This window comes from Prenolepis imparis, unplaced genomic scaffold (genome assembly GCF_030444845.1).
Source record: "Prenolepis imparis isolate NDT839.2.m4 unplaced genomic scaffold, iyPreImpa1.0 SCAF_7, whole genome shotgun sequence".
Lineage (NCBI taxonomy): Eukaryota > Metazoa > Arthropoda > Insecta > Hymenoptera > Formicidae > Prenolepis > Prenolepis imparis.
Window position 1 is genome coordinate 8259302 of NW_028141165.1, and position 23886 is coordinate 8283187.

The window sequence follows — 23886 nt, forward strand, 5'->3', positions numbered from 1 at the left end:
TCGGTCTTTTTTTTTCTTCTCTGTTCCCCAAACAATTCTTTTTTTTTTTTTTCCCCCTCTTCGCTCAGCGAGTTTGCAGTTTGACGATTTTATATATACACACTTGTGTACAGATTGTCGGCCGTGTTAATGAGAATTATATAATCGTGTCAATGCACGCATGCTCCGAATTGGATCCACGCAAAACTGCGTGTCATGTAAAATGCGTAATGAACATGAATTAAGTTGTCTAGATATTTTTCCTCGCGGATTTTTCACGCGTTTAATTTTGTAGGCCGCAATGATTTATGTTTACTGTTATAATGAAAAAATTACTCTTACGGTTCTAAATTATTCTTTTTTTTTTCTATAGACTAAATTTTAAATAAAAATTCTATAGCTGCCTTTTAAGATTTAGCTTTAGCAGGATCGTGGATTAAATAAAATAAGTAAAAAAAGAAATTCGTCCTAAGATAAAATATTAAATCATAAACAAAATAATTCAACAGCGATTAATTTACGCATTTTTCTTTTATTTATTAATACTTTCCAATCTTGCATACATTATATAGAAAAATCTTGGAAAACTTATGAATGGAGCAGTGCAAAAAACTGAATGGACAGTCGAGAAGGAATGATAATATATTTTGAGAAGTATACTGCCGGATTCGTGGAAGCGTAAAAACGTTGATAAAAAAAAGAAAAAAAAACATTTTGATAAGCGCGTAAAAAAAAATTCGCCCGAGAGAGAGAGCGAATCTCGACCTTGGACAAGCGGAATACCGAAACGGGTTAAAAGGCCGAACCGGACGCCACGAACGCGCGAAACATGCATCCGGTTGCGATCCCCCCCTTCCGCCCCCCGCGCCAACAAGTGACAGCACTGTCGCGCCGCGTCTGTCAAAATCGGCGAGCGGTTCTCGCAGTGGATAGGATGTGAAAGAGGACGAGGAAGAGGACCCCGGGGCATCCTGTCGCGAGGCGTCGCGCCGAAAGTGACCAGGTAACGAGACGTGACGTGACGTGACGTGAGACGGGTGACGGTAGACGCGTGACTCTCGCGGGGAGGGGGAAGAAGAAGAAGGTGTATGTACACGATCGGCGCCTGATCGACGATTACCGAAGGATGCGTCGACCGATCGGCGTCCATTTGCTCCGATAACGACGACGACGAGGTGGTGAAGGTGGTGACGGAAGAGGAGGAGGAAGAGGACGACGAAGAGAGAGTGACAGCAACGTCGCGAGGAGCATCGCCGTCATCGTCATCATCGTCGTCGTGCAGCCTGTCATCGACGTAGCCGAGCGATGGCCGCCACCGCCGTCGACGGGGTCGTGCTCGAGGAGCTGAGGACCGAGATCGAGCGGCTGTCGCGCGAGCTCGACTTGGCCTCCACCGAGAAGATACAGTCCGCGCAGTACGGACTCGCGCTGCTCGAGGAGAAGTCGGCCCTACAGCAGCGATGCAACGACCTCGAGGCCCTCTACGAAAACACGAAGCACGAGCTGGAGATCACACAAGAGGTTAGTAAGAGTACCCGGAGTTTTTTATTTAAGCTCGACACGCCCGATCACGCGAGGGAAAGAGAGAGAGAGAGAGAAAGAGAGAAAATTTCCTGTCCTTGCGACAATTTTCTGCGACAAGTCATGCGTGATGGTACAAATAAGGAGTGCGAGCGGATTTAAGAATTTAATAAACGACAACGTGTGCAATGAGATATAGTAAACGATTTTCTTGAAGTAGAACAGGTATAAAATACACAGATAGAGTTAGCTATATTAATTTGATCGTAGCAGGTGCACCAAATGAAAATGGATAGTATATCTATATCAGTCTCAGATAACAATATCTAACTTGCTTGATTTAAAATTCTATTTTTAAGAAAATATATGCTTGCGATTAAACCTCTGTTGAAATTGGAAAAGGTGAATTCTTTGCGAAATTTTGATTAAATATTCTTATCACCCTGTATAATATTTATGCATAAAAATGTATACTTATCTCTGACATAAATAAAACATGTATGAAATTATTTCAGGCCCTCGCAAAGTTCCAAACAACCACAAAAATAACTGCAAAGAGTGGTATCGAACAAGAAGAGAGTCTTCTTAGTGAAAGTGCTGCTCGGGAAACGTCTCTGCAGTTTCAGATTATTGAATTGGAGAGTGAAACAAAACAGGTTTGTATCGAGTTGATCGCAATTATCGATTCGTACGAAATAAGACTCATTGTTAAAAAAATGTTACATATTATCTCTAGTTACGTCATGAGTTGGAGCGAGTGGAAGCAGAACGCGATCACGCACTGCAGGAACGCGAGGAGGTTGGCAAAGATCATCAGCAAGCGGAGACGGAACGTAAATCGTTGCGGGCGGAATTACGGGAGTGCAGGTTCCGCGAGACCCGCCTGCTTCAGGATTACTCCGAGCTGGAGGACGAGAATATTTCCCTGCAGAAGCAAGTGTCGGGTTTGCGATCCAGTCAGGTAGAATTCGAGGGTGCCAAACACGAGATTCGAAGACTCACAGAGGAGGTCGAGCTATTAAATAGCCAAGTGGAGGAGCTGACGAACCTGAAGAAGATAGCGGAGAAGCAGATGGAAGAAGCGTTGGAGTCTTTGCAGGCGGAGCGCGAAGCCAAGTACGCTCTGAAGAAGGAGCTGGATCAGAGAATCAACAGCGAGTCCATCTACAATCTCAGCAACCTCGCGCTTTCCATCCGGGGCATCACCGAGGATCAGACGATATGCAGCGACGGCGAAGACGATTCGCCCGCGTTGCGTAGAATCGAGGCGGATCTCAAGACGCAGGAACCAGGCACATCTGCGACCGACAAGCAGGTCGATCTGTTTTCCGAGATTCACTTAAACGAACTGAAGAAATTGGAAAAGCAGCTGGAACTCGCGGAGGCCGAGAAGGCTCATTTGACGCAAAACCTACGCGAGTCTCAGTATGCGGTCGAGAAGAGCCAAGCGGAATTGCAATCGTTCGTTGCACGAATAGTGCAGCTGGCAGCGCATGTGCAATCGCTGCATCATCTTCACTCGAAATTACCGGAGAAGCAGAGCGAAGAGGCAACGCTGGATAAACTTAATCAGGTATATAATTAACGTGTACAAGGTTTTGCTAGTAAAATTTTTAAAATTTTATTATATAAAATAATTTTATTATATAAAATAAATAAATATTATATTCAGTATTATAATAACATTTTACTGTTGCAACAGGCTATTGTGCAATATCATCAATGGAGTACCATGTCTGCTCGCGAGGTTAATCAGTTGCAGAAAGATCTGGTAGAATTGGAAAATGGTTTAACTGTATCAGACTCTACGCAACAGCTGAGAACAGAGCTGACAAATCTGCGAAACAAGGTACAGTCATTTATTCTTCTATATTTTTTAAAGAAATACATTTATATGACAGCATTATCGTAAAACTTGAGAGAAAAAATGTAAGTTAACAGACTATAAAAATATAAAGAAAGATGAGAGAGAAAGAACGCAAGAGAGTTTGCTCTAATGGTAAGAATATAAATATGTGCAATACTGTGTGGCGCGATTATTCGTACAAAATTTAGACTTTGAATGGAAATTGTGGCGTTTCAGATGCCCGAGTCAGAGAAGAGCCTTCGAGAAAAGGTTGGATTACGTGTGGTCCTTTTGACGTATTTACCAGATATTTCAATAACAATTTGTCTTGTTGGCTCCTCTAATGATCCGTACAAATGATACTTGCTTCTCAATGTCCTAACAGCTCGATATATACATATATCGCTTCCCATCTCATACTTCTTCGTATTACATTTAACACGTACACGTTTTCGAAGCTACTGACGATTCCATTCCATTGTAGATCCATGTTTGAGAATTGCATCATCTCTTCTCGCCCGTATTTCAGTCTCACGCATGGATCAAGCGCGTTTAAACGAAAAAAGTGTCATTGCTCGAGAGAAACGGATCCGCTATGCACCGTGGCTTTTTTTAAAGAAAGAATGCGCTTAGAAAGGAGACTTCGCGAGGAATCGATCGCTCTCTTCCTTCCACATGTAAATTTTCGTGCGCATCTAACGTAGCATGTCGATCATGGAATTCGCCCAGCTTGTCTTATTGCACGATATTCGAAAAGAAAAGAAATTAAATATATTTGCAAATATATCTCATACATTTTCTCGCGAAAGATCTACGCAAACGTGACTTTAAATAAATCCTCCCATCCAAGAACTTCCTCTCGCGAATAAATTTCCGATAAACGCGCAGTATTAAAAAGTAAAAAATGCAAAACGCATTTTTATCGCGATATCGTTTATATACAATTGATATTCTCTCATTCTTCGTTTCAGCTCTTGGATACGGAACAAAGGAGCATGCAGCTCGAATCGGACGTGTCCACCTTGTCGAAGCTCACCGCGGAAGCGGGCGGTTTCCTCGATTCCGCGCAGAACGATTTGCAGAACCTCTCCGACGAGCTGGCGCAGCTCTACCATCATGTGTGCACCGTCAACGGCGAGACTCCCTCGAGAGTGGTGCTGGATCACGAGAAGTCGGAGATCGTGCCTGAGAAGGAAGAGGAGAACGGTAAGATGGATTGGTGTCGGACTCTATTCAAGACCGACATCAAAATTAAAGATCTAGAAAGCCTCAGCAAGGCGAAGGAGATTGCGAAGCACATAGAGACCGCGATGGACCAAATAAAGTATCTCAGAAGCGCCGTAGAACACACGATCGAACTGTCCAAGGTCAAGGGAATGCAGTCCAACATCTGCAACGTTTGCGAGAGTAAGTATATTCCTTTATATAAGCTTTGTTAAGTAGAAGCTTGTCTTTACTTTGTGTAAAAAGATATAGAAATAGGTTTTTTATCGGTAAATTAATTTCTAATTTTTTTTCTGACAATCGAATTTTTCTTCTCAGCTTCTGTCAACGAGAACAAGGCGGAAGTGACGGATCTTCAAGAGCAAGTTATTCGATTAAAGGCCCTGTTGTCCGCTAAACGAGAGCAGATTGCCACGTTAAGAACAGTCCTTAAATCAAACAAAAACACGGCAGAAGTAGCGTTAACGAATCTAAAGAGCAAATACGAAAACGAAAAGAGTATCGTCAACGAGACGATGCTCAAGCTAAGGAATGAGCTTAGAATGTTGAAGGAAAACGCCGCGACATTTTCGAGTGAGTATTTAATTCCTATATGTTTTTCTGCCTTTGCTGTACATAGGTAGAAATTTGATTTGAAAAATATATGAAAAGAGAAATTTTTATATTTTTTTATAAGATAGAATTATATATTAGATGACCCTTGCCATTGAATCTTTACTAAACCTTTCCCTTTTTAAAAGACGATTCTACAACCAACCTACAGTCTGTTAAATAGAAATTCAATAATGTAAATTTTTTTTTCTATTTTGTTCCTCACACTAACACTCTTCCTCCTGCTAACGCGTCCATTAAAAAATGGTTGCTATTAGCCTTAATAAATGCAGTGTTGTTAATATTATGGGGTACTGCCGTCGACTTTTCAAATGCTCTGACTCTGTGCCATAGTTATTGTGTTGCCTAAACATCAACAAACATATACTGCCAAGTGTAACATTTCTCTCTAAGACGTGACTAGTCATTAATAAAAAACGTAATGTAATCTGCCAATGTGTACCTAGTCTTTCGGTGGTGCATACTTCTTTTCTGACATTCCATGTGACTTCACATTACATATACAAAATTATATTAAATTTAAGCAAATGGCTTTTTCGATTATTATATATGAAGCCTGGTTTTTGATCTCTCGCTTGCAATTCTCTAATGTGCATTCATTCCTCTATCTTGTCCGCTTATCTCTACATCGTGTCAAACCCCGCTCTAACCATACGCTCTCCAGGTCTGCGTGCAATGTTCGCTGCACGCTGCGAGGAATACGTGACGCAAGTGGACGAGCTTCAGCGGCAGCTCGTCGTGGCGGAGGATGATCGGAAGACGCTGAACCAGTTGCTGCGGCTAGCGGTGCAGCAGAAGCTCGGCCTCACCATGAAGCTGGAGGAGCTCGAGGTCGATCGGGAGCTGCGCAACACCAGGAGACACACCCCCGGCGCGAACGGACGCGGTAGACCGCGATTGTCGCAACAGACGAACCGTCCCCACTTAGGCAGAGATTTCTTCTAGAAAATGATGAAGATGTGGAGTAAGATATTCTGAGAGAAGCGACAATTTTGAGAACCTTTTCGAATTTTTCTACCGCTCGTTGTGGTTGGGACTGAAGGACTTTGTGCGTAGTGAGTATTGACTTCTCCTTCGTTAGAGAGAGAAAGAAAGAAAAAGACACCCCGCAGTCACGATGGGCGCCACTAATCGTCGCGGCGAATTCCGTGAAACGTATTTTTACAAAGAGATGGACGAGATACGCGATAAGTGTTTGAGGGGAAAAAAAAGAAAAGGAAATGACGACGCCGTCCTCGCTAAATAGAGAATCGTGCTCGATGAACGGTGAAGTAAATTGTCTGCGCTCTCGAAGGTTTCGAAAATGTTCAGTTTCATACCCCACGAATTTTGCTCCATATCATAGAGTCTCTTCGGGGAGTCTCTGCCTTGTGTTACCACTATTGTTAGTAGAGGAATTTAAGGAGTATAGGATACACAGACAAACTTTCGTTGAAGGTGTCCCGCGAGATTCGCGGAGTTACCGCGTGCGAGTTTAATGCGAAGTCTACATTCTTAGGCAACGATACGCGTTAGCTGCGTTAAACGTGTCAAGTGCATTTTAGATTAACGCGAACGATCGACTCTCGATCGTTTTTTATTTTTCTTTTATTATACAGAGGAAACGCTCTAAACCTTTTAAATTTTGATTTTGTCCGTGCTCTATCATTGCTTCAGCACGGTTATTTATTACGTACCTACTCTAACGTATTCATTATATGCCTTGACGATTCGGAGGATATTCTGTTGATGGTTGGTATGTAGCATAATAATAATCGTCTCCGGAACGTTTTTCGTCAAAGACAAAAAAGAAACTCTTACACGTACGCGTTATAGGAGAGGGCGAAAGAAACGTATACCGTTTTATAGGTAGTTAGCGCGGAGAAACGGCAAATTTTACATTGCATACCACATAGAGAGACAATATTAATATGTCGCGCGTGACCGGTAAAGTTTATAATCAAAGTAGCGAAATGGAATGTCGTAGTAGCAAGTAGATTTGAAATTTTTAAACGGTAGCCAAATAAAAAACACAACAGGGGAACCTATCTTCCAAGTAGTAGGACCCCTCAGGTCACATCTTCGCCAGAGAAACGACACTCGGATGCATCAATAGATCCACCTACCTACGCCCTCTTATTTGATCCGATTAATTTTTTTACGAATTTTTTGCACGAATAAATCATTTTTTAATCGATCGAGTCAGAAATATTTCGATACTTTGGAAATGGAACGATCGATGCTTTTCGGGAAAAAAATTAAGAAAATTAACTATGAATATTTATAAGAGAAATAAAAAAGTTTCTCTATATTATAAAAATTGCGTTAAAAAAATTTTAGACTCGTGAGTCTAGGCAGCTTATTTTCTTTTATCTCCGAGACGCGGGAAATCGATTGTTCCTGTAAAGATATTACAGATACTTGTCTTTTATTACTTAAAGGATCGGTATACGTTTTCACAATTTCTCGTTGTTAGCTATGGAATGTGCAACGTATGATACCTCGTTCTTTCGTTAACGATTTTATTATTGTAGTAAAACGCGGCCTAAACAGGCTTTAAATCATTTACATTATTGGCTTCTTGGCAGCTTGTTGAATTTACACTCTTTATCGTGTTTTTTACTTGGAGTTAACTATTACACCTAATTATTGTATTTGAAGCAGCTATTCGATGCGAGTGTGTTATCATTTGTTACATTTATTTACATTTTTATGTGTACGTTTTGCATATTTAATGAACGCGAAGCGCTTTTAATAATTCGTTGACACATAATAATCACTGACCTCGCTCGATGGAGATTACGAAAAGATTCTTTATTTAAAGAAAGGACGCACGCATATAGCTCCGACTGCTAGTTTTGATCGATTATCGCTGTCTTGTCACTTTTGTAGGAGTGTAATTATCGTGATAAGAGTGTGCTCTCAGTACAGAATGCTCTTTTACTTTGACATTTTCCGTAGACACATGCAAACGTTCTCTTTTAGGGATAAATATATATTTATAATTTATAGTCCGCCGTCTTGCAAAGTAGTCATTCCAATTAAAACACTCGATTATACAACTATCCAATTATTACGAAACTTCTGAACAAATGTCGATCGAATTAATATTTCACAAATATTTTACTATTATACTATTTTATACATATATTTTTTACATATATATTTAATAGTTGATTATCATAATTGTTAAAATGTGCACATAATTGAGATACATAATTGAACGTAATGAAGCATTCTGTGCAAATAAATTTGCACATATATATTTATAATATGAATACTATCATAGATTGGCTTCAATCAAATCTGTTATTACGGTTATTGCTATTATTATCTTTATTATTATTATTATTATCGCTATCTTTTATTATTATTGCAATTGTACATTTATTATTGTCGTAATCAAACCTGTCGGTTTCGCGATAAGACGAACTAAAGAGAATTTATCGAGCGTTTATAAATTAATTAATTATCGCTATTATATTATATCTATAAATCGCGCGTCACCTGTGTCTAAGACGCGTGTCACGAATGAGATCTTATATTTCTCTTTTTATACAATTCAACGTCGACGATTTTATACAATTCCATCGATGTTGATGCTCGGAAGAAAGCATTTTTTTCGCAGATTTTTATTTTCTTTGCGATTTGTTTCCTACGTCTCGAATTTCTTCCGTAAATATTTTTCTGAAACGATAATACGCGGATTAGCAATAATTATTAGTTTACTTTATTAATAGTCGATTGCACTGACAGATTTTTAATTGTAACAAGTCAGCTGACTTTGTTGAACGGTTCTTATCTCCCAGAGATTTTTAGGCTTAATTGTATAATACATAGATAAGAAAATAAACATTTGTTTAACGCTTAAACGTTTCAACGTAAATTGGTGCAATTAATCCTAAATAATCATGTAATTCTGTAATTATTCTTAAATATTATATGCAACTCTCGAAGAGGGAGAATTTTACAAGATTCGTACACACACTTAGGCGCTCTAGACACAGGTCAGGCTAATTTATATCCATAAACCGAGCCAGTCTCAGACCACCGTCCCTTCCCTTTTCGTCGCGCACCCCGTCGAGAAGGAGCCGGACAAAAGAAAAGAAAGATTCTTCCTTTTCTCTGAGAGAAACTGTCCTCACTATTTTTCACGAGAAATTTCGTCCTCGACTCAACCGTCCGCGCTGCATCACGCGACTAGAGACGTTAGTATCAGAGAGAGAGAGAGATATTAGAAAGCATAATAAATCTGTATTGTAATGTTACGCAAAGTAAAATATAATTGTAAGAAATTCGGAGACCGCGCGCATGATTATTGATAACTGTGTGTGATATCAAGAATTAAACGGCGCTGTAATAAATTTTTACGCGAAACAGATCCGTTTTTCATCGATAAGAAGATCTGTGCGATTTCTTGTTAGCTATATATGTTAGATATTTTTCTTGTTAATTGATTTCTGAGAGAGATATTGAAGCATGGTCTCCGAAGGATCGTTAAAAATTGACGAATGTAAGCGTCTAGTCGCGGTAGCGCATACCTTTTGCCAAAAGAATATTCTGTCCTTTCGAAGGAGCCCGATACAGTCCTTCTGTACACATTTAGCGTCCTTCATAAAGTTCCTCTATGTCGTAAAGGGTTGCGTATCGGCACTGTAAATTTCTATTTGCATTATCTTTTAAATTTTACTTCAGAAAAATAATTATATTGATCGATGATTTAATTATTTATATAAGTGATTTCAATGCGGCTAAATCTTCTTGAAAATTTCTTTGTATAATAAACGTTATATTCTTTGGGAAGGATCGAAGAAAATACGCAACCTGTGTACCGAATTATTTATCAAGATCGTGTTTAAGACTATAAGCTAGAGAGAAAGAGAGAAACACACAGAATTGTGAATTTGAGACAAACCGAATTAAGTAAATCGAGAGGAGGATACATATTGTGAACAATAATATGAAAATCTGTCCGAGGATTGGGATGACGGACAGATTTGTGCTCAAGGCTTCCAAAACAAAAATTCTCATTGCGTCCCGTCCGGCGAATCTCTCGACGGTGGTGCGTTTAGATCACGATACGTGAGACTAGGAGTAATAAAAAAAAAAAAAAAACAGATAGAGAGAAAAAAGTGTAAAACTCGCGAATGACGAGTCCGACTAGCTGTAACGCGGCGTAGACTAATTGTAAAAGATTAAACGACTGCGTAATATGCGCTGAAACTATTTCTCTAGGACGAGGACTCGGAGAGAGAGAGAGAGAGATCTCTCGATGTAATGACATGTGCATGAGACGTCTCGACGACATTGGATGTATCGCACTTTAACCGGGTCCATGTTGCACTTATGCGAAATATTTTTACACTGCGTCATCGACAGAAATATGTGTATCTCTTAGTAATAATTATTGATGAGCAGACTGGACAGCATATTATATTAAAAGAGCATTTTGCGAATTTGTGAATTGTTTTTAAGCGGGGTATTATGTATATTGTTTCTTGTATATATAAACTATATAGAAATCATTTTCTATGATTTACGAAATATGTTTCGAACAATGTTCACAAATTTGCAGAATGACGTGACGTTCCAGTTGTCATTTCAATTATTAATAAGTATCTCTTTTCTTTTCAATCAAACTTTGGTCCAAGAAACTATTTATTATTTTACTGCAGTATGCTAATTATAGATTTAAATATTATTAATTATATTCTGAGGTATAAAACACACGCATGTAGCTCAATTTAATATATATTCACGAGTTGGTTGCAATATTTTTTAGTAATCTTAATTGTAATATTTATGTATGTGTAGATTTGTATAATAAGTGCTTTATTTAACATATATATATAGGGTTTAGTATTTATTATTGCATTTTGATCAGCGTGTAGGGAGACAGACTCGATAAATTATTGACGAATTTTTTAAATTCGGTCTTTATACTGTTTTCGATTGAAAAAAAAATATCTTACGAACTTGATTTTGCCTGGTATTTGATCATGGACCCAGAATATTGTATGTTGTATATACTGTAAATGCACTCTAGCGTTACGACATCAATAATTCATTATATTAAAAAACGTACCAAATTTCGCAGAGATTATCGAAAACAATTTATACACATACATACATACATACATACATACATACATACATACATACATACATACATACATACATACATACATACATACATACATACATACATACATACATACATACATACATACATACATACATACATACATACATACATACATACATACATACATACATACATACATACATACATACATACATACATACATACATACATACATACATACATACATACATACATACATATATATACATACATACATATGTACATATGCATATATGTATGCATGTATATATTATACGAAGATTTCAACGAGCATTATATTTTCTCCGTAGTTATTATAGCTCATTAATCGTTAAATCGTAGGAAGAAAAAAAATCCGGAACCAACCATTTATAGCAACCTCGTGATTTTTATCCTGATGCGTTTATTGACAAAAGTAATTGGAAAGGAGAGACGTCAGTCGTTTTAAATTAGATCGAATGTAGTAATTAAGTAGATGTTCAGTAACATTATTTACAGGTAAAAATTTAAAGAAAGAATTGAAAAAAAGAGAGAAAGACACAAAGGAGAAGAGAGATTTAAACCACACTCGTGGTACCTGGAGTTGATGTTATTATTAAACAATAGTACATTATACGTAGTGGAAATTCTTTTTGTAACATAAAGTGAAATATAATCGTTTGTAACATGAGCGTGAATTAATTTTCTCTATACATTTCTTATTATTACTAGAACAACACAAGCGCGCGCTACGCGCGCGCCATTCTTCGGTGTTATGTTAAAAAAAATATTTTTTTAAAAATAATATAAAATTTGTTTAAACTCGATTAATAGTTTTTCATAGAAATCAGCTGATTAAAGCATTAATTTATTAATTAAATTTTTAAATAATATGATAAAAAATTAAAATAGTAATATGTTGTAAATAATATGTTATAATATCTTATTCTCGATTAATATTTTTTGATAGAAATCAGCTGATAACTTTCAAAAATATTAATCAAGTTTAAAGTATTATAACATATTTAAAATATATTAAAAGACATCAGGACTCTTTCTTGCGCTTACTCAGTGGCAGAATCTGCGAGAAAAATCAGTTTTTATATATTTTTGTTATTAATTTACAGATAATTATTAATGCAATTAACGTGCAATAATACGAGTCTTTTAATATCTTCGATAATTCATCTAAATTAATAGATTATATTTTGCGAAGAGATAAATAGTTACCGAGCAATTGTCTTATTGCGGTCGAAAAATCGTCTGAGTTAATAGGGGAACATATTTTGCGAAGAGGTATAGTGTAGCAATATGTGTCTTTTCAGGTCCGAAAAATCGTCTGAGTTAATAGGAATACATATTATGCAAAGAGGTAGATCGAAGTAACGTCGGTAATAAAAGTTGCTAATTTATCGATAATAACGTCGATAATTTACCAACCTTCATTACCGACGTTACTTCGAACAACCTCTTTGCATAACATGTATTCCTATTAACTCGGACGATTTTTCGAACGTCTTAAGAGACACGTGGCACATACATAACCTGTTTTAAATTAAATTAAATTTATTAAATAATGCTAAATAATTTTTACAAATTGATGATACTCGTAAATTAAAAATTCATAATAATAAAAAATACAATATGTATTACTATGAACGTTGTTATTAACAATTATTAAAATATTTAGTCATGATGTGAAATATCGATGACAGCTTTTACGCGAAAATTGTAATAAAATGCCGAAATAAGGAGAAAAAAAGAAAAAGAAAGAAAATACTGCATTTTAAAAGAAAATTGATATAATAAAAGAAGAAAAATAAAATACTCAAAGTGTTATCAATTATTATTATAATATTATATTGCGAGAAAATGGCGATTTATCAGGATGCAAAAGTAATTATACTTTCATTAAAAATATATATACTTACACGGAGATAAATATTAGTAAATTTTTCGATATATTTCATATATTGTTTTATATTTGTTTATTCTCAAATATGCATAATAATAAATGTTTTTTTTTTTTCAGCAAATCCAAGCACAAACATTGTTATTCATTCTGGCTCTATGTATCTTCATTACATGCAGTAGCAAGGAGATATTTGCAAAGTATAATAAAGTACAAATGTTTTCTGCTACTAGTCGTAATATTAATAAATATAAACAAGTGTGATATGGGGACAGGATTTTGTTATCAACATTGTTTTTTTATAAACGAAGGAATTGATGCAAGCAATGGAAGAGCTACGATATTTCCAAACACTTGCAAATATGAAAATAACGAATATCTTTATCGTCTTTTTTTTTACATTATGCCTCAATTTTACAAACTTAAAATTTCTCTTTTATTATAATTTGTAATAAAACCTATATATTTTCTTTCTTAGAATAAAATTTATATATTTTTATACATTTTATTTATAGTTGGATTTGAGTTTTGGAAGAGATTATGCACAGAGCATGGAATCAGCCCAGAAGGAATCTTGGAAGATTATGCAATAGAGGGAACGGATAGAAAGGATGTCTTTTTATCAAGCAGATGATGAGCATTACGTACCACGAGCTGTGTTATTAGATTTAGAGCCCAGGGTTATTCATACTATTATGAATTTTCCATATTCAAAGGTAGTACGGATCTGGAATATGTATGTACATTTATGTTTATGCATATATATGAATATGTATGTACATTTATGATTATGCATATATATGAATATGTATGTACATTTATGTTTATGCATATATATGAATATGTATGTACATTTATGTTTATGCATATATATGAATATGTATGTACATTTATGTTTATGCATATATATGAATATGTATGTACATTTATGATTATGCATATATATGAATATGTATGTACATTTATGTTTATGCATATATATGAATATGTATGTACATTTATGTTTATGCATATATATGAATATGTATGTACATTTATGTTTATGCATATATATGAATATGTATGTACATTTATGATTATGCATATATATGAATATGTATGTACATTTATGATTATGCATATATATGAATATGTATGTACATTTATGATTATGCATATATATGAATATGTATGTACATTTATGTTTATGCATATATATGAATATGTATGTACATTTATGTTTATGCATATATATGAATATGTATGTACATTTATGTTTATGCATATATATGAATATGTATGTACATTTATGATTATGCATATATATGAATATGTATGTACATTTATGATTATGCATATATATGAATATGTATGTACATTTATGTTTATGCATATATATGAATATGTATGTACATTTATGTTTATGCATATATATGAATATGTATGTACATTTATGTTTATGCATATATATGAATATGTATGTACATTTATGTTTATGCATATATATGAATATGTATGTACATTTATGTTTATGCATATATATGAATATGTATGTACATTTATGTTTATGCATATATATGAATATGTATGTACATTTATGTTTATGCATATATATGAATATGTATGTACATTTATGTTTATGCATATATATGAATATGTATGTACATTTATGTTTATGCATATATATGAATATGTATGTACATTTATGTTTATGCATATATATGAATATGTATGTACATTTATGTTTATGCATATATATGAATATGTATGTACATTTATGTTTATGCATATATATGAATATGTATGTACATTTATGTTTATGCATATATATGAATATGTATGTACATTTATGTTTATGCATATATATGAATATGTATGTACATTTATGTTTATGCATATATATGAATATGTATGTACATTTATGTTTATGCATATATATGAATATGTATGTACATTTATGTTTATGCATATATATGAATATGTATGTACATTTATGTTTATGCATATATATGAATATGTATGTACATTTATGTTTATGCATATATATGAATATGTATGTACATTTATGATTATGCATATATATGAATATGTATGTACATTTATGTTTATGCATATATATGAATATGTATGTACATTTATGTTTATGCATATATATGAATATGTATGTACATTTATGTTTATGCATATATATGAATATGTATGTACATTTATGTTTATGCATATATATGAATATGTATGTACATTTATGTTTATGCATATATATGAATATGTATGTACATTTATGTTTATGCATATATATGAATATGTATGTACATTTATGTTTATGCATATATATGAATATGTATGTACATTTATGTTTATGCATATATATGAATATGTATGTACATTTATGATTATGCATATATATGAATATGTATGTACATTTATGATTATGCATATATATGAATATGTATGTACATTTATGTTTATGCATATATATGAATATGTATGTACATTTATGATTATGCATATATATGAATATGTATGTACATTTATGTTTATGCATATATATGAATATGTATGTACATTTATGATTATGCATATATATGAATATGTATGTACATTTATGATTATGCATATATATGAATATGTATGTACATTTATGATTATGCATATATATGAATATGTATGTACATTTATGATTATGCATATATATGAATATGTATGTACATTTATGATTATGCATATATATGAATATGTATGTACATTTATGATTATGCATATATATGAATATGTATGTACATTTATGATTATGCATATATATGAATATGTATGTACATTTATGATTATGCATATATATGAATATGTATGTACATTTATGATTATGCATATATATGAATATGTATGTACATTTATGATTATGCATATATATGAATATGTATGTACATTTATGATTATGCATATATATGAATATGTATGTACATTTATGTTTATGCATATATATGAATATGTATGTACATTTATGTTTATGCATATATATGAATATGTATGTACATTTATGTTTATGCATATATATGAATATGTATGTACATTTATGTTTATGCATATATATGAATATGTATGTACATTTATGTTTATGCATATATATGAATATGTATGTACATTTATGTTTATGCATATATATGAATATGTATGTACATTTATGTTTATGCATATATATGAATATGTATGTACATTTATGTTTATGCATATATATGAATATGTATGTACATTTATGTTTATGCATATATATGAATATGTATGTACATTTATGTTTATGCATATATATGAATATGTATGTACATTTATGTTTATGCATATATATGAATATGTATGTACATTTATGTTTATGCATATATATGAATATGTATGTACATTTATGTTTATGCATATATATGAATATGTATGTACATTTATGATTATGCATATATATGAATATGTATGTACATTTATGATTATGCATATATATGAATATGTATGTACATTTATGATTATGCATATATATGAATATGTATGTACATTTATGATTATGCATATATATGAATATGTATGTACATTTATGATTATGCATATATATGAATATGTATGTACATTTATGATTATGCATATATATGAATATGTATGTACATTTATGATTATGCATATATATGAATATGTATGTACATTTATGTTTATGCATATATATGAATATGTATGTACATTTATGTTTATGCATATATATGAATATGTATGTACATTTATGTTTATGCATATATATGAATATGTATGTACATTTATGTTTATGCATATATATGAATATGTATGTACATTTATGTTTATGCATATATATGAATATGTATGTACATTTATGTTTATGCATATATATGAATATGTATGTACATTTATGTTTATGCATATATATGAATATGTATGTACATTTATGTTTATGCATATATATGAATATGTATGTACATTTATGTTTATGCATATATATGAATATGTATGTACATTTATGTTTATGCATATATATGAATATGTATGTACATTTATGTTTATGCATATATATGAATATGTATGTACATTTATGTTTATGCATATATATGAATATGTATGTACATTTATGATTATGCATATATATGAATATGTATGTACATTTATGATTATGCATATATATGAATATGTATGTACATTTATGATTATGCATATATATGAATATGTATGTACATTTATGATTATGCATATATATGAATATGTATGTACATTTATGATTATGCATATATATGAATATGTATGTACATTTATGATTATGCATATATATGAATATGTATGTACATTTATGATTATGCATATATATGAATATGTATGTACATTTATGATTATGCATATATATGAATATGTATGTACATTTATGTTTATGCATATATATGAATATGTATGTACATTTATGATTATGCATATATATGAATATGTATGTACATTTATGTTTATGCATATATATGAATATGTATGTACATTTATGTTTATGCATATATATGAATATGTATGTACATTTATGTTTATGCATATATATGAATATGTATGTACATTTATGTTTATGCATATATATGAATATGTATGTACATTTATGTTTATGCATATATATGAATATGTATGTACATTTATGATTATGCATATATATGAATATGTATGTACATTTATGATTATGCATATATATGAATATGTATGTACATTTATGATTATGCATATATATGAATATGTATGTACATTTATGATTATGCATATATATGAATATGTATGTACATTTATGATTATGCATATATATGAATATGTATGTACATTTATGATTATGCATATATATGAATATGTATGTACATTTATGATTATGCATATATATGAATATGTATGTACATTTATGATTATGCATATATATGAATATGTATGTACATTTATGTTTATGCATATATATGAATATGTATGTACATTTATGATTATGCATATATATGAATATGTATGTACATTTATGTTTATGCATATATATGAATATGTATGTACATTTATGTTTATGCATATATATGAATATGTATGTACATTTATGTTTATGCATATATATGAATATGTATGTACATTTATGTTTATGCATATATATGAATATGTATGTACATTTATGTTTATGCATATATATGAATATGTATGTACATTTATGTTTATGCATATATATGAATATGTATGTACATTTATGTTTATGCATATATATGAATATGTATGTACATTTATGTTTATGCATATATATGAATATGTATGTACATTTATGTTTATGCATATATATGAATATGTATGTACATTTATGTTTATGCATATATATGAATATGTATGTACATTTATGTTTATGCATATATATGAATATGTATGTACATTTATGTTTATGCATATATATGAATATGTATGTACATTTATGTTTATGCATATATATGAATATGTATGTACATTTATGTTTATGCATATATATGAATATGTATGTACATTTATGTTTATGCATATATATGAATATGTATGTACATTTATGTTTATGCATATATATGAATATGTATGTACATTTATGTTTATGCATATATATGAATATGTATGTACATTTATGTTTATGCATATATATGAATATGTATGTACATTTATGTTTATGCATATATATGAATATGTATGTACATTTATGTTTATGCATATATATGAATATGTATGTACATTTATGTTTATGCATATATATGAATATGTATGTACATTTATGTTTATGCATATATATGAATATGTATGTACATTTATGTTTATGCATATATATGAATATGTATGTACATTTATGTTTATGCATATATATGAATATGTATGTACATTTATGTTTATGCATATATATGAATATGTATGTACATTTATGTTTATGCATATATATGAATATGTATGTACATTTATGTTTATGCATATATATGAATATGTATGTACATTTATGTTTATGCATATATATGAATATGTATGTACATTTATGTTTATGCATATATATGAATATGTATGTACATTTATGTTTATGCATATATATGAATATGTATGTACATTTATGTTTATGCATATATATGAATATGTATGTACATTTATGTTTATGCATATATATGAATATGTATGTACATTTATGTTTATGCATATATATGAATATGTATGTACATTTATGTTTATGCATATATATGAATATGTATGTACATTTATGTTTATGCATATATATGAATATGTATGTACATTTATGATTATGCATATATATGAATATGTATGTACATTTATGATTATGCATATATATGAATATGTATGTACATTTATGATTATGCATATATATGAATATGTATGTACATTTATGATTATGCATATATATGAATATGTATGTACATTTATGATTATGCATATATATGAATATGTATGTACATTTATGATTATGCATATATATGAATATGTATGTACATTTATGATTATGCATATATATGAATATGTATGTACATTTATGATTATGCATATATATGAATATGTATGTACATTTATGATTATGCATATATATGAATATGTATGTACATTTATGTTTATGCATATATATGAATATGTATGTACATTTATGTTTATGTTCTGTTTTATGTATCTGAGTGAGAAGAATATGTTTTACAAAGAAATCAGTGGAACCTTATAGTAATGCAAAATTTTATGATAAATTCGTAAATTAAAAATAGAATGTGCATATTTATATTTATCAGTATATAATTTTACTTTTATGCATTGACAAAAGCATTTCTTTCTTCTAAGTTTGGGATTTTTAATTGCAATTTATTTAAATAATACCATAAAGAAACAAATGTAACGCGTGCTTTGTAATATTCTAGTAATATTCTAATAATAAAAGTGCGAGATAGTCTGTACAGACTGAAAGCATTTACTTTAAAAGGTCAAAAGAAAAAAACAATAACACTCATGATCAGCAGAAACAGTAAACCGCTGAAAGAATAACGTAAAGCTCTCACTGAGCCATTTCCTCTGCTGAAAGCAGCCTATACAGTTGTGGGTGGTTTTTTCGTATCAAGAAAATAAAGTGATTTATATTTGAATTGTTAGAACGTTAAAATGCCAAGCGAGGTGATAACTTTGCAGCTTGGCCAATGTGGGAATCAAAGTATTACATGTTATTTTGTCTCATATAATATAAATCCTTTTCATACGTTTTATAATTTTTTGATACAAATGCTACAATATTTCCAAACACTTGCAAATATGAAAATAACGAATATCTTTATCGTCTTTTTTTTTACATTATGCCTCAATTTTACAAACTTAAAATTTCTCTTTTATTATAATTTGTAATAAAACCTATATATTTTCTTTCTTAGAATAAAATTTATATATTTTTATACATTTTATTTATAGTTGGATTTGAGTTTTGGAAGAGATTATGCACAGAGCATGGAATCAGCCCAGAAGGAATCTTGGAAGATTATGCAATAGAGGGAACGGATAGAAAGGATGTCTTTTTTTATCAAGCAGATGATGAGCATTACGTACCACGAGCTGTGTTATTAGATTTAGAGCCCAGGGTTATTCATACTATTATGAATTCTTCATATTCAAAGGTAATACGCATTTTATAATTATTATATATTCTTTTTATATACCTATATAGTTATTTTATAATTGACATATAAAAATCAACATTTTTTAAATTGTTACAAGCTGTACAATCCTGAAAATATCTATTTATCAAAACATGGGGGAGGCGCTGGAAATAACTGGGCATCTGGATACCATCAGGGTGAAAAATTACAGGAAGAAATCTTTGATATACTGGATAGAGAAGTTGATAACAGTGACAGCTTGGAAGTAATTATTTTTATTCTTTTACATTTTATCATTAATAATATATGATTTTAGTCTCATGTCTATAATAAACATATGAAAAGATTAGTGTTAATTTCTTGTCATATAGAGTTTTATACAGGTTTAAAATTTTTTAAATACTATTGAAGGATTTTGTCTTATATAGGGTTTCGTTTTGTGCCATTCGATAGCGGGAGGTACAGGTTCTGGTTTGGGATCTTTCATGTTAGAATCTCTTGCCGACAGATTTCCTAAGAAATTAATGCAGACATACAGTGTCTTTCCAAATCAAGATGAGATAAGGTAAATATGTACTGAAAAACAATTCGAATTTAACATTTCAATTATTCGTATTTAACAATCAAATTTTTATTATAGCGATGTTGTAGTACAGCCATATAATTCATTGCTAACATTAAAAAGGCTGACTCAATGTGCGGATTGTGTGGTGGTTTTAGATAATACTGCTTTGAATAGAATTGCTTCAGATAGATTACATATTCAGAATCCCAGCTTCACACATATTAATAAACTTGTTTCGACAATAATATCCGCCAGTACAGCCACTTTGAGATATCCTTCATATATGAATAATGATTTAGTTGGTTTGATTGCACCGCTCATACCAACTCCTTGCTTACATTTCCTAATGACTGGATACACTCCACTTACAACTGATCAAGAGGTAACTAAGAATCAGAATTCAGAATTTATCATCTCTTATGGTTGGCTTACAGCATGTTAAGTAAAAGTATTATTATGACAATGTTGCAGTTGAGTTTGAATGATAATAGGCTTCTTTAGAAAGTCAACCATAAGAGACGGTAACTTTTGAACCTTGCTAATGATTATTTATATCCATTTATAAAATAGATAACATTTGCTAATATACATTGAAATTATAATATATATGCGCGCACACATGTGTGTGTATGTGTGTATTGTATATTTAGTATATAATCTGTATTTATCAAAGTTCAATCTGATTTAAACTTTAAGGCTTGTTACATATAATTGTCACGTAAAAGAAAAATTATCTCATATATTGCTAATTATGACTAAACTTTGTAATTATGATGTATTCATAAAAAGTATTGTTTAAAAACAGGAGCCATCTGTAAGGAAAACATCTGTTTTGGATGTAATGCGACGATTACTGCAACCAAAAAATATGATGGTTTCCACAGCATTAGATAGAAATGCATCTCATTGTTATATATCTATCTTAAATATAATTCAGGTAACATTCCTTAAAAATAATCTAAAGTTTAAGCTTGATCTATTCTTTTATGGAACTTTAAAATGATTTAAAATTATGATTATCTTGAAATTCACTTAAGAATCAGACATACAAGTTATAAAACACTTGGTACAAAAGATATAATATATTAAAAGATATAATTAAAAAATATATTTAATAATATATTTTAGGGTGAAGTAGATCCAACACAAGTGCATAAATCTTTACAAAGGATTAGAGAACGAAAACTTGCACAGTTTATTCCTTGGGGTCCAGCTAGTATACAAGTAGCTCTTTCAAAAAAATCTCCTTATATACAAAGTACACATCGTGTTTCTGGTTTGATGTTAGCTAATCATACTAATATATCGTCAGTGAGTATTTTATTCCCATCCAATATTACACAGCCATTAAAATTGATCACAATATGTGATTTGCAATATTGATTGAAACTTAATGCTGATAAACATAATATATATATATGTATATATTTTTTAGCTTTTTGACGGAGTCTTACAACAATATGACAAATTGCGTAAGCGAGAAGCGTTTCTGGAACAATTTCGTAAAGAAAAAATGTTTGAAGACAATCTTGACGAATTAGATAATTCGCGAGAAGTCGTAGAATATTTAGTGAAGGAGTATCAGGCTGCAACTCAACTCGATTATCTTAGTTGGAATCCAAGCAAAACAGATACATAAAATATCTAAGAAATACAAAATATAAGTGTGATCATAAATATAAAATTATATTATATTATATATATAATATTATATAAATATTATATAAAATATTATATATTAGAAGAAAAATATTTCTATTGCTTGTTTTCAAAATTAAATATTTTTTTTCTAAGATTATTATTCTAGAATTTTAGAAAATATAATGCGAGTGACTAATTTTTTATAATTCCATTCTGATATTTCTGATTATTTTATATTAGAAAATATATTGTTACCTGAAATAAATATTTTATTTATTAAATATTACTCGAAATAAATATTTTATATTTAATAAATATATTTTCTAAAATTCAATATATATATGAATATGTATTTAATATAAATTCCACGCGCATGCGCGAGAAATAGAATACACGATTTATTAAAATTATTATTGATTAATAATACGTAAAAAATAATATAATAATGTATTTTATATTTTATTTATAATATAAATATATATATCTATTATTTATTTTTATTATTTATATTTTTTTATTGTAATATATAATTTAATTTATTTTTATTTATGCAAGACCGTGATTACAATAAATTGTACAGAAAACAGAAAAATATACATTTAATAATAATAAAACATCATTAATTCTACTAATTTCTTACTAATTCTATTTTTCATTTAACGGCTTGTCGATTAGCGATTTTTATTTATTTTGATTTATAATCTCAGGACTCTTGCGCTTATTCAGTGGCAGAATCTGCGAGAAAAATCAGTTTTCATATATTTTTGTTATTAATTTACAGATAATTATTAATGCAATTAACGTGCAATAATACGAGTCTTTTAATATCTTCGATAATTCATCTAAATTAATAGATTATATTTTGCGAAGAGATTTAACGAGCAATAATATATGTCTTATTGC

At 30.7% G+C, this 23886-nt stretch overlaps 2 protein-coding genes across 7 annotated transcripts; both read left to right on the plus strand.

Annotated features, from left to right (window-relative positions):
- The first annotated feature begins 481 nt into the window (after positions 1 to 481).
- Bicd (Microtubule-associated protein Bicaudal D) lies at positions 482 to 11955 on the plus strand. 3 transcript variants are annotated; one of them, XM_083042886.1, is made up of 8 exons: positions 482 to 1500; positions 2016 to 2156; positions 2237 to 3073; positions 3203 to 3349; positions 3584 to 3616; positions 4318 to 4753; positions 4889 to 5143; positions 5440 to 5830. In XM_083042886.1, the coding sequence occupies exons 1-8, from the start codon at positions 1285 to 1287 to the stop codon at positions 5529 to 5531; spliced, it is 2157 nt and encodes a 718-aa protein (XP_082899012.1). In that variant the 5' UTR covers positions 482 to 1284; the 3' UTR covers positions 5532 to 5830. The 3 variants fall into 3 exon arrangements, with proteins under 3 accessions (XP_082899012.1, XP_082899010.1, XP_082899011.1); XM_083042884.1 differs by lacking the exon at positions 5440 to 5830 and adding an exon at positions 5847 to 11955 and having other exon boundaries at positions 491 to 1500; XM_083042885.1 differs by lacking the exons at positions 3584 to 3616; positions 5440 to 5830 and adding an exon at positions 5847 to 11955 and having other exon boundaries at positions 499 to 1500.
- An 809-nt stretch (positions 11956 to 12764) lies between these two features.
- Positions 12765 to 23229, plus strand: LOC145938536 (tubulin gamma-2 chain-like). 4 transcript variants are annotated; one of them, XM_083042242.1, is made up of 10 exons: positions 12765 to 13160; positions 13297 to 13386; positions 13692 to 13892; positions 20593 to 20795; positions 20896 to 21042; positions 21206 to 21342; positions 21418 to 21724; positions 22148 to 22279; positions 22471 to 22653; positions 22778 to 23226. In XM_083042242.1, the coding sequence occupies exons 4-10, from the start codon at positions 20775 to 20777 to the stop codon at positions 22979 to 22981; spliced, it is 1131 nt and encodes a 376-aa protein (XP_082898368.1). In that variant the 5' UTR covers positions 12765 to 13160; positions 13297 to 13386; positions 13692 to 13892; positions 20593 to 20774; the 3' UTR covers positions 22982 to 23226. The 4 variants fall into 4 exon arrangements, with proteins under 4 accessions (XP_082898368.1, XP_082898369.1, XP_082898370.1 ...); XM_083042243.1 differs by having other exon boundaries at positions 13297 to 13376; XM_083042244.1 differs by lacking the exons at positions 12765 to 13160; positions 13297 to 13386; positions 13692 to 13892 and adding an exon at positions 19784 to 19863.
- Positions 23230 to 23886: the final 657 nt, after the last annotated feature.

What these genes read in the sequence shown, in the direction of transcription:
- Bicd (XM_083042884.1), top strand. Translation starts at nt 1,285, where the DNA reads ATGGCCGCCACCGCCGTCGACGGGGTCGTGCTCGAGGAGCTGAGGACC. An exon ending in CGCTGGATAAACTTAATCAG is followed by an intron (nt 3,074 to 3,202) that starts GTATATAATTAA and finishes CTGTTGCAACAG; the next exon opens with GCTATTGTGCAATATCATCA. An exon ending in AAACGCCGCGACATTTTCGA is followed by an intron (nt 5,144 to 5,846) that starts GTGAGTATTTAA and finishes TACGCTCTCCAG; the next exon opens with GTCTGCGTGCAATGTTCGCT.
- LOC145938536 (XM_083042241.1), top strand. Translation starts at nt 20,293, where the DNA reads ATGCCAAGCGAGGTGATAACTTTGCAGCTTGGCCAATGTGGGAATCAA. An exon ending in ATAACAGTGACAGCTTGGAA is followed by an intron (nt 21,043 to 21,205) that starts GTAATTATTTTT and finishes TGTCTTATATAG; the next exon opens with GGTTTCGTTTTGTGCCATTC. An exon ending in CTATCTTAAATATAATTCAG is followed by an intron (nt 22,280 to 22,470) that starts GTAACATTCCTT and finishes AATATATTTTAG; the next exon opens with GGTGAAGTAGATCCAACACA.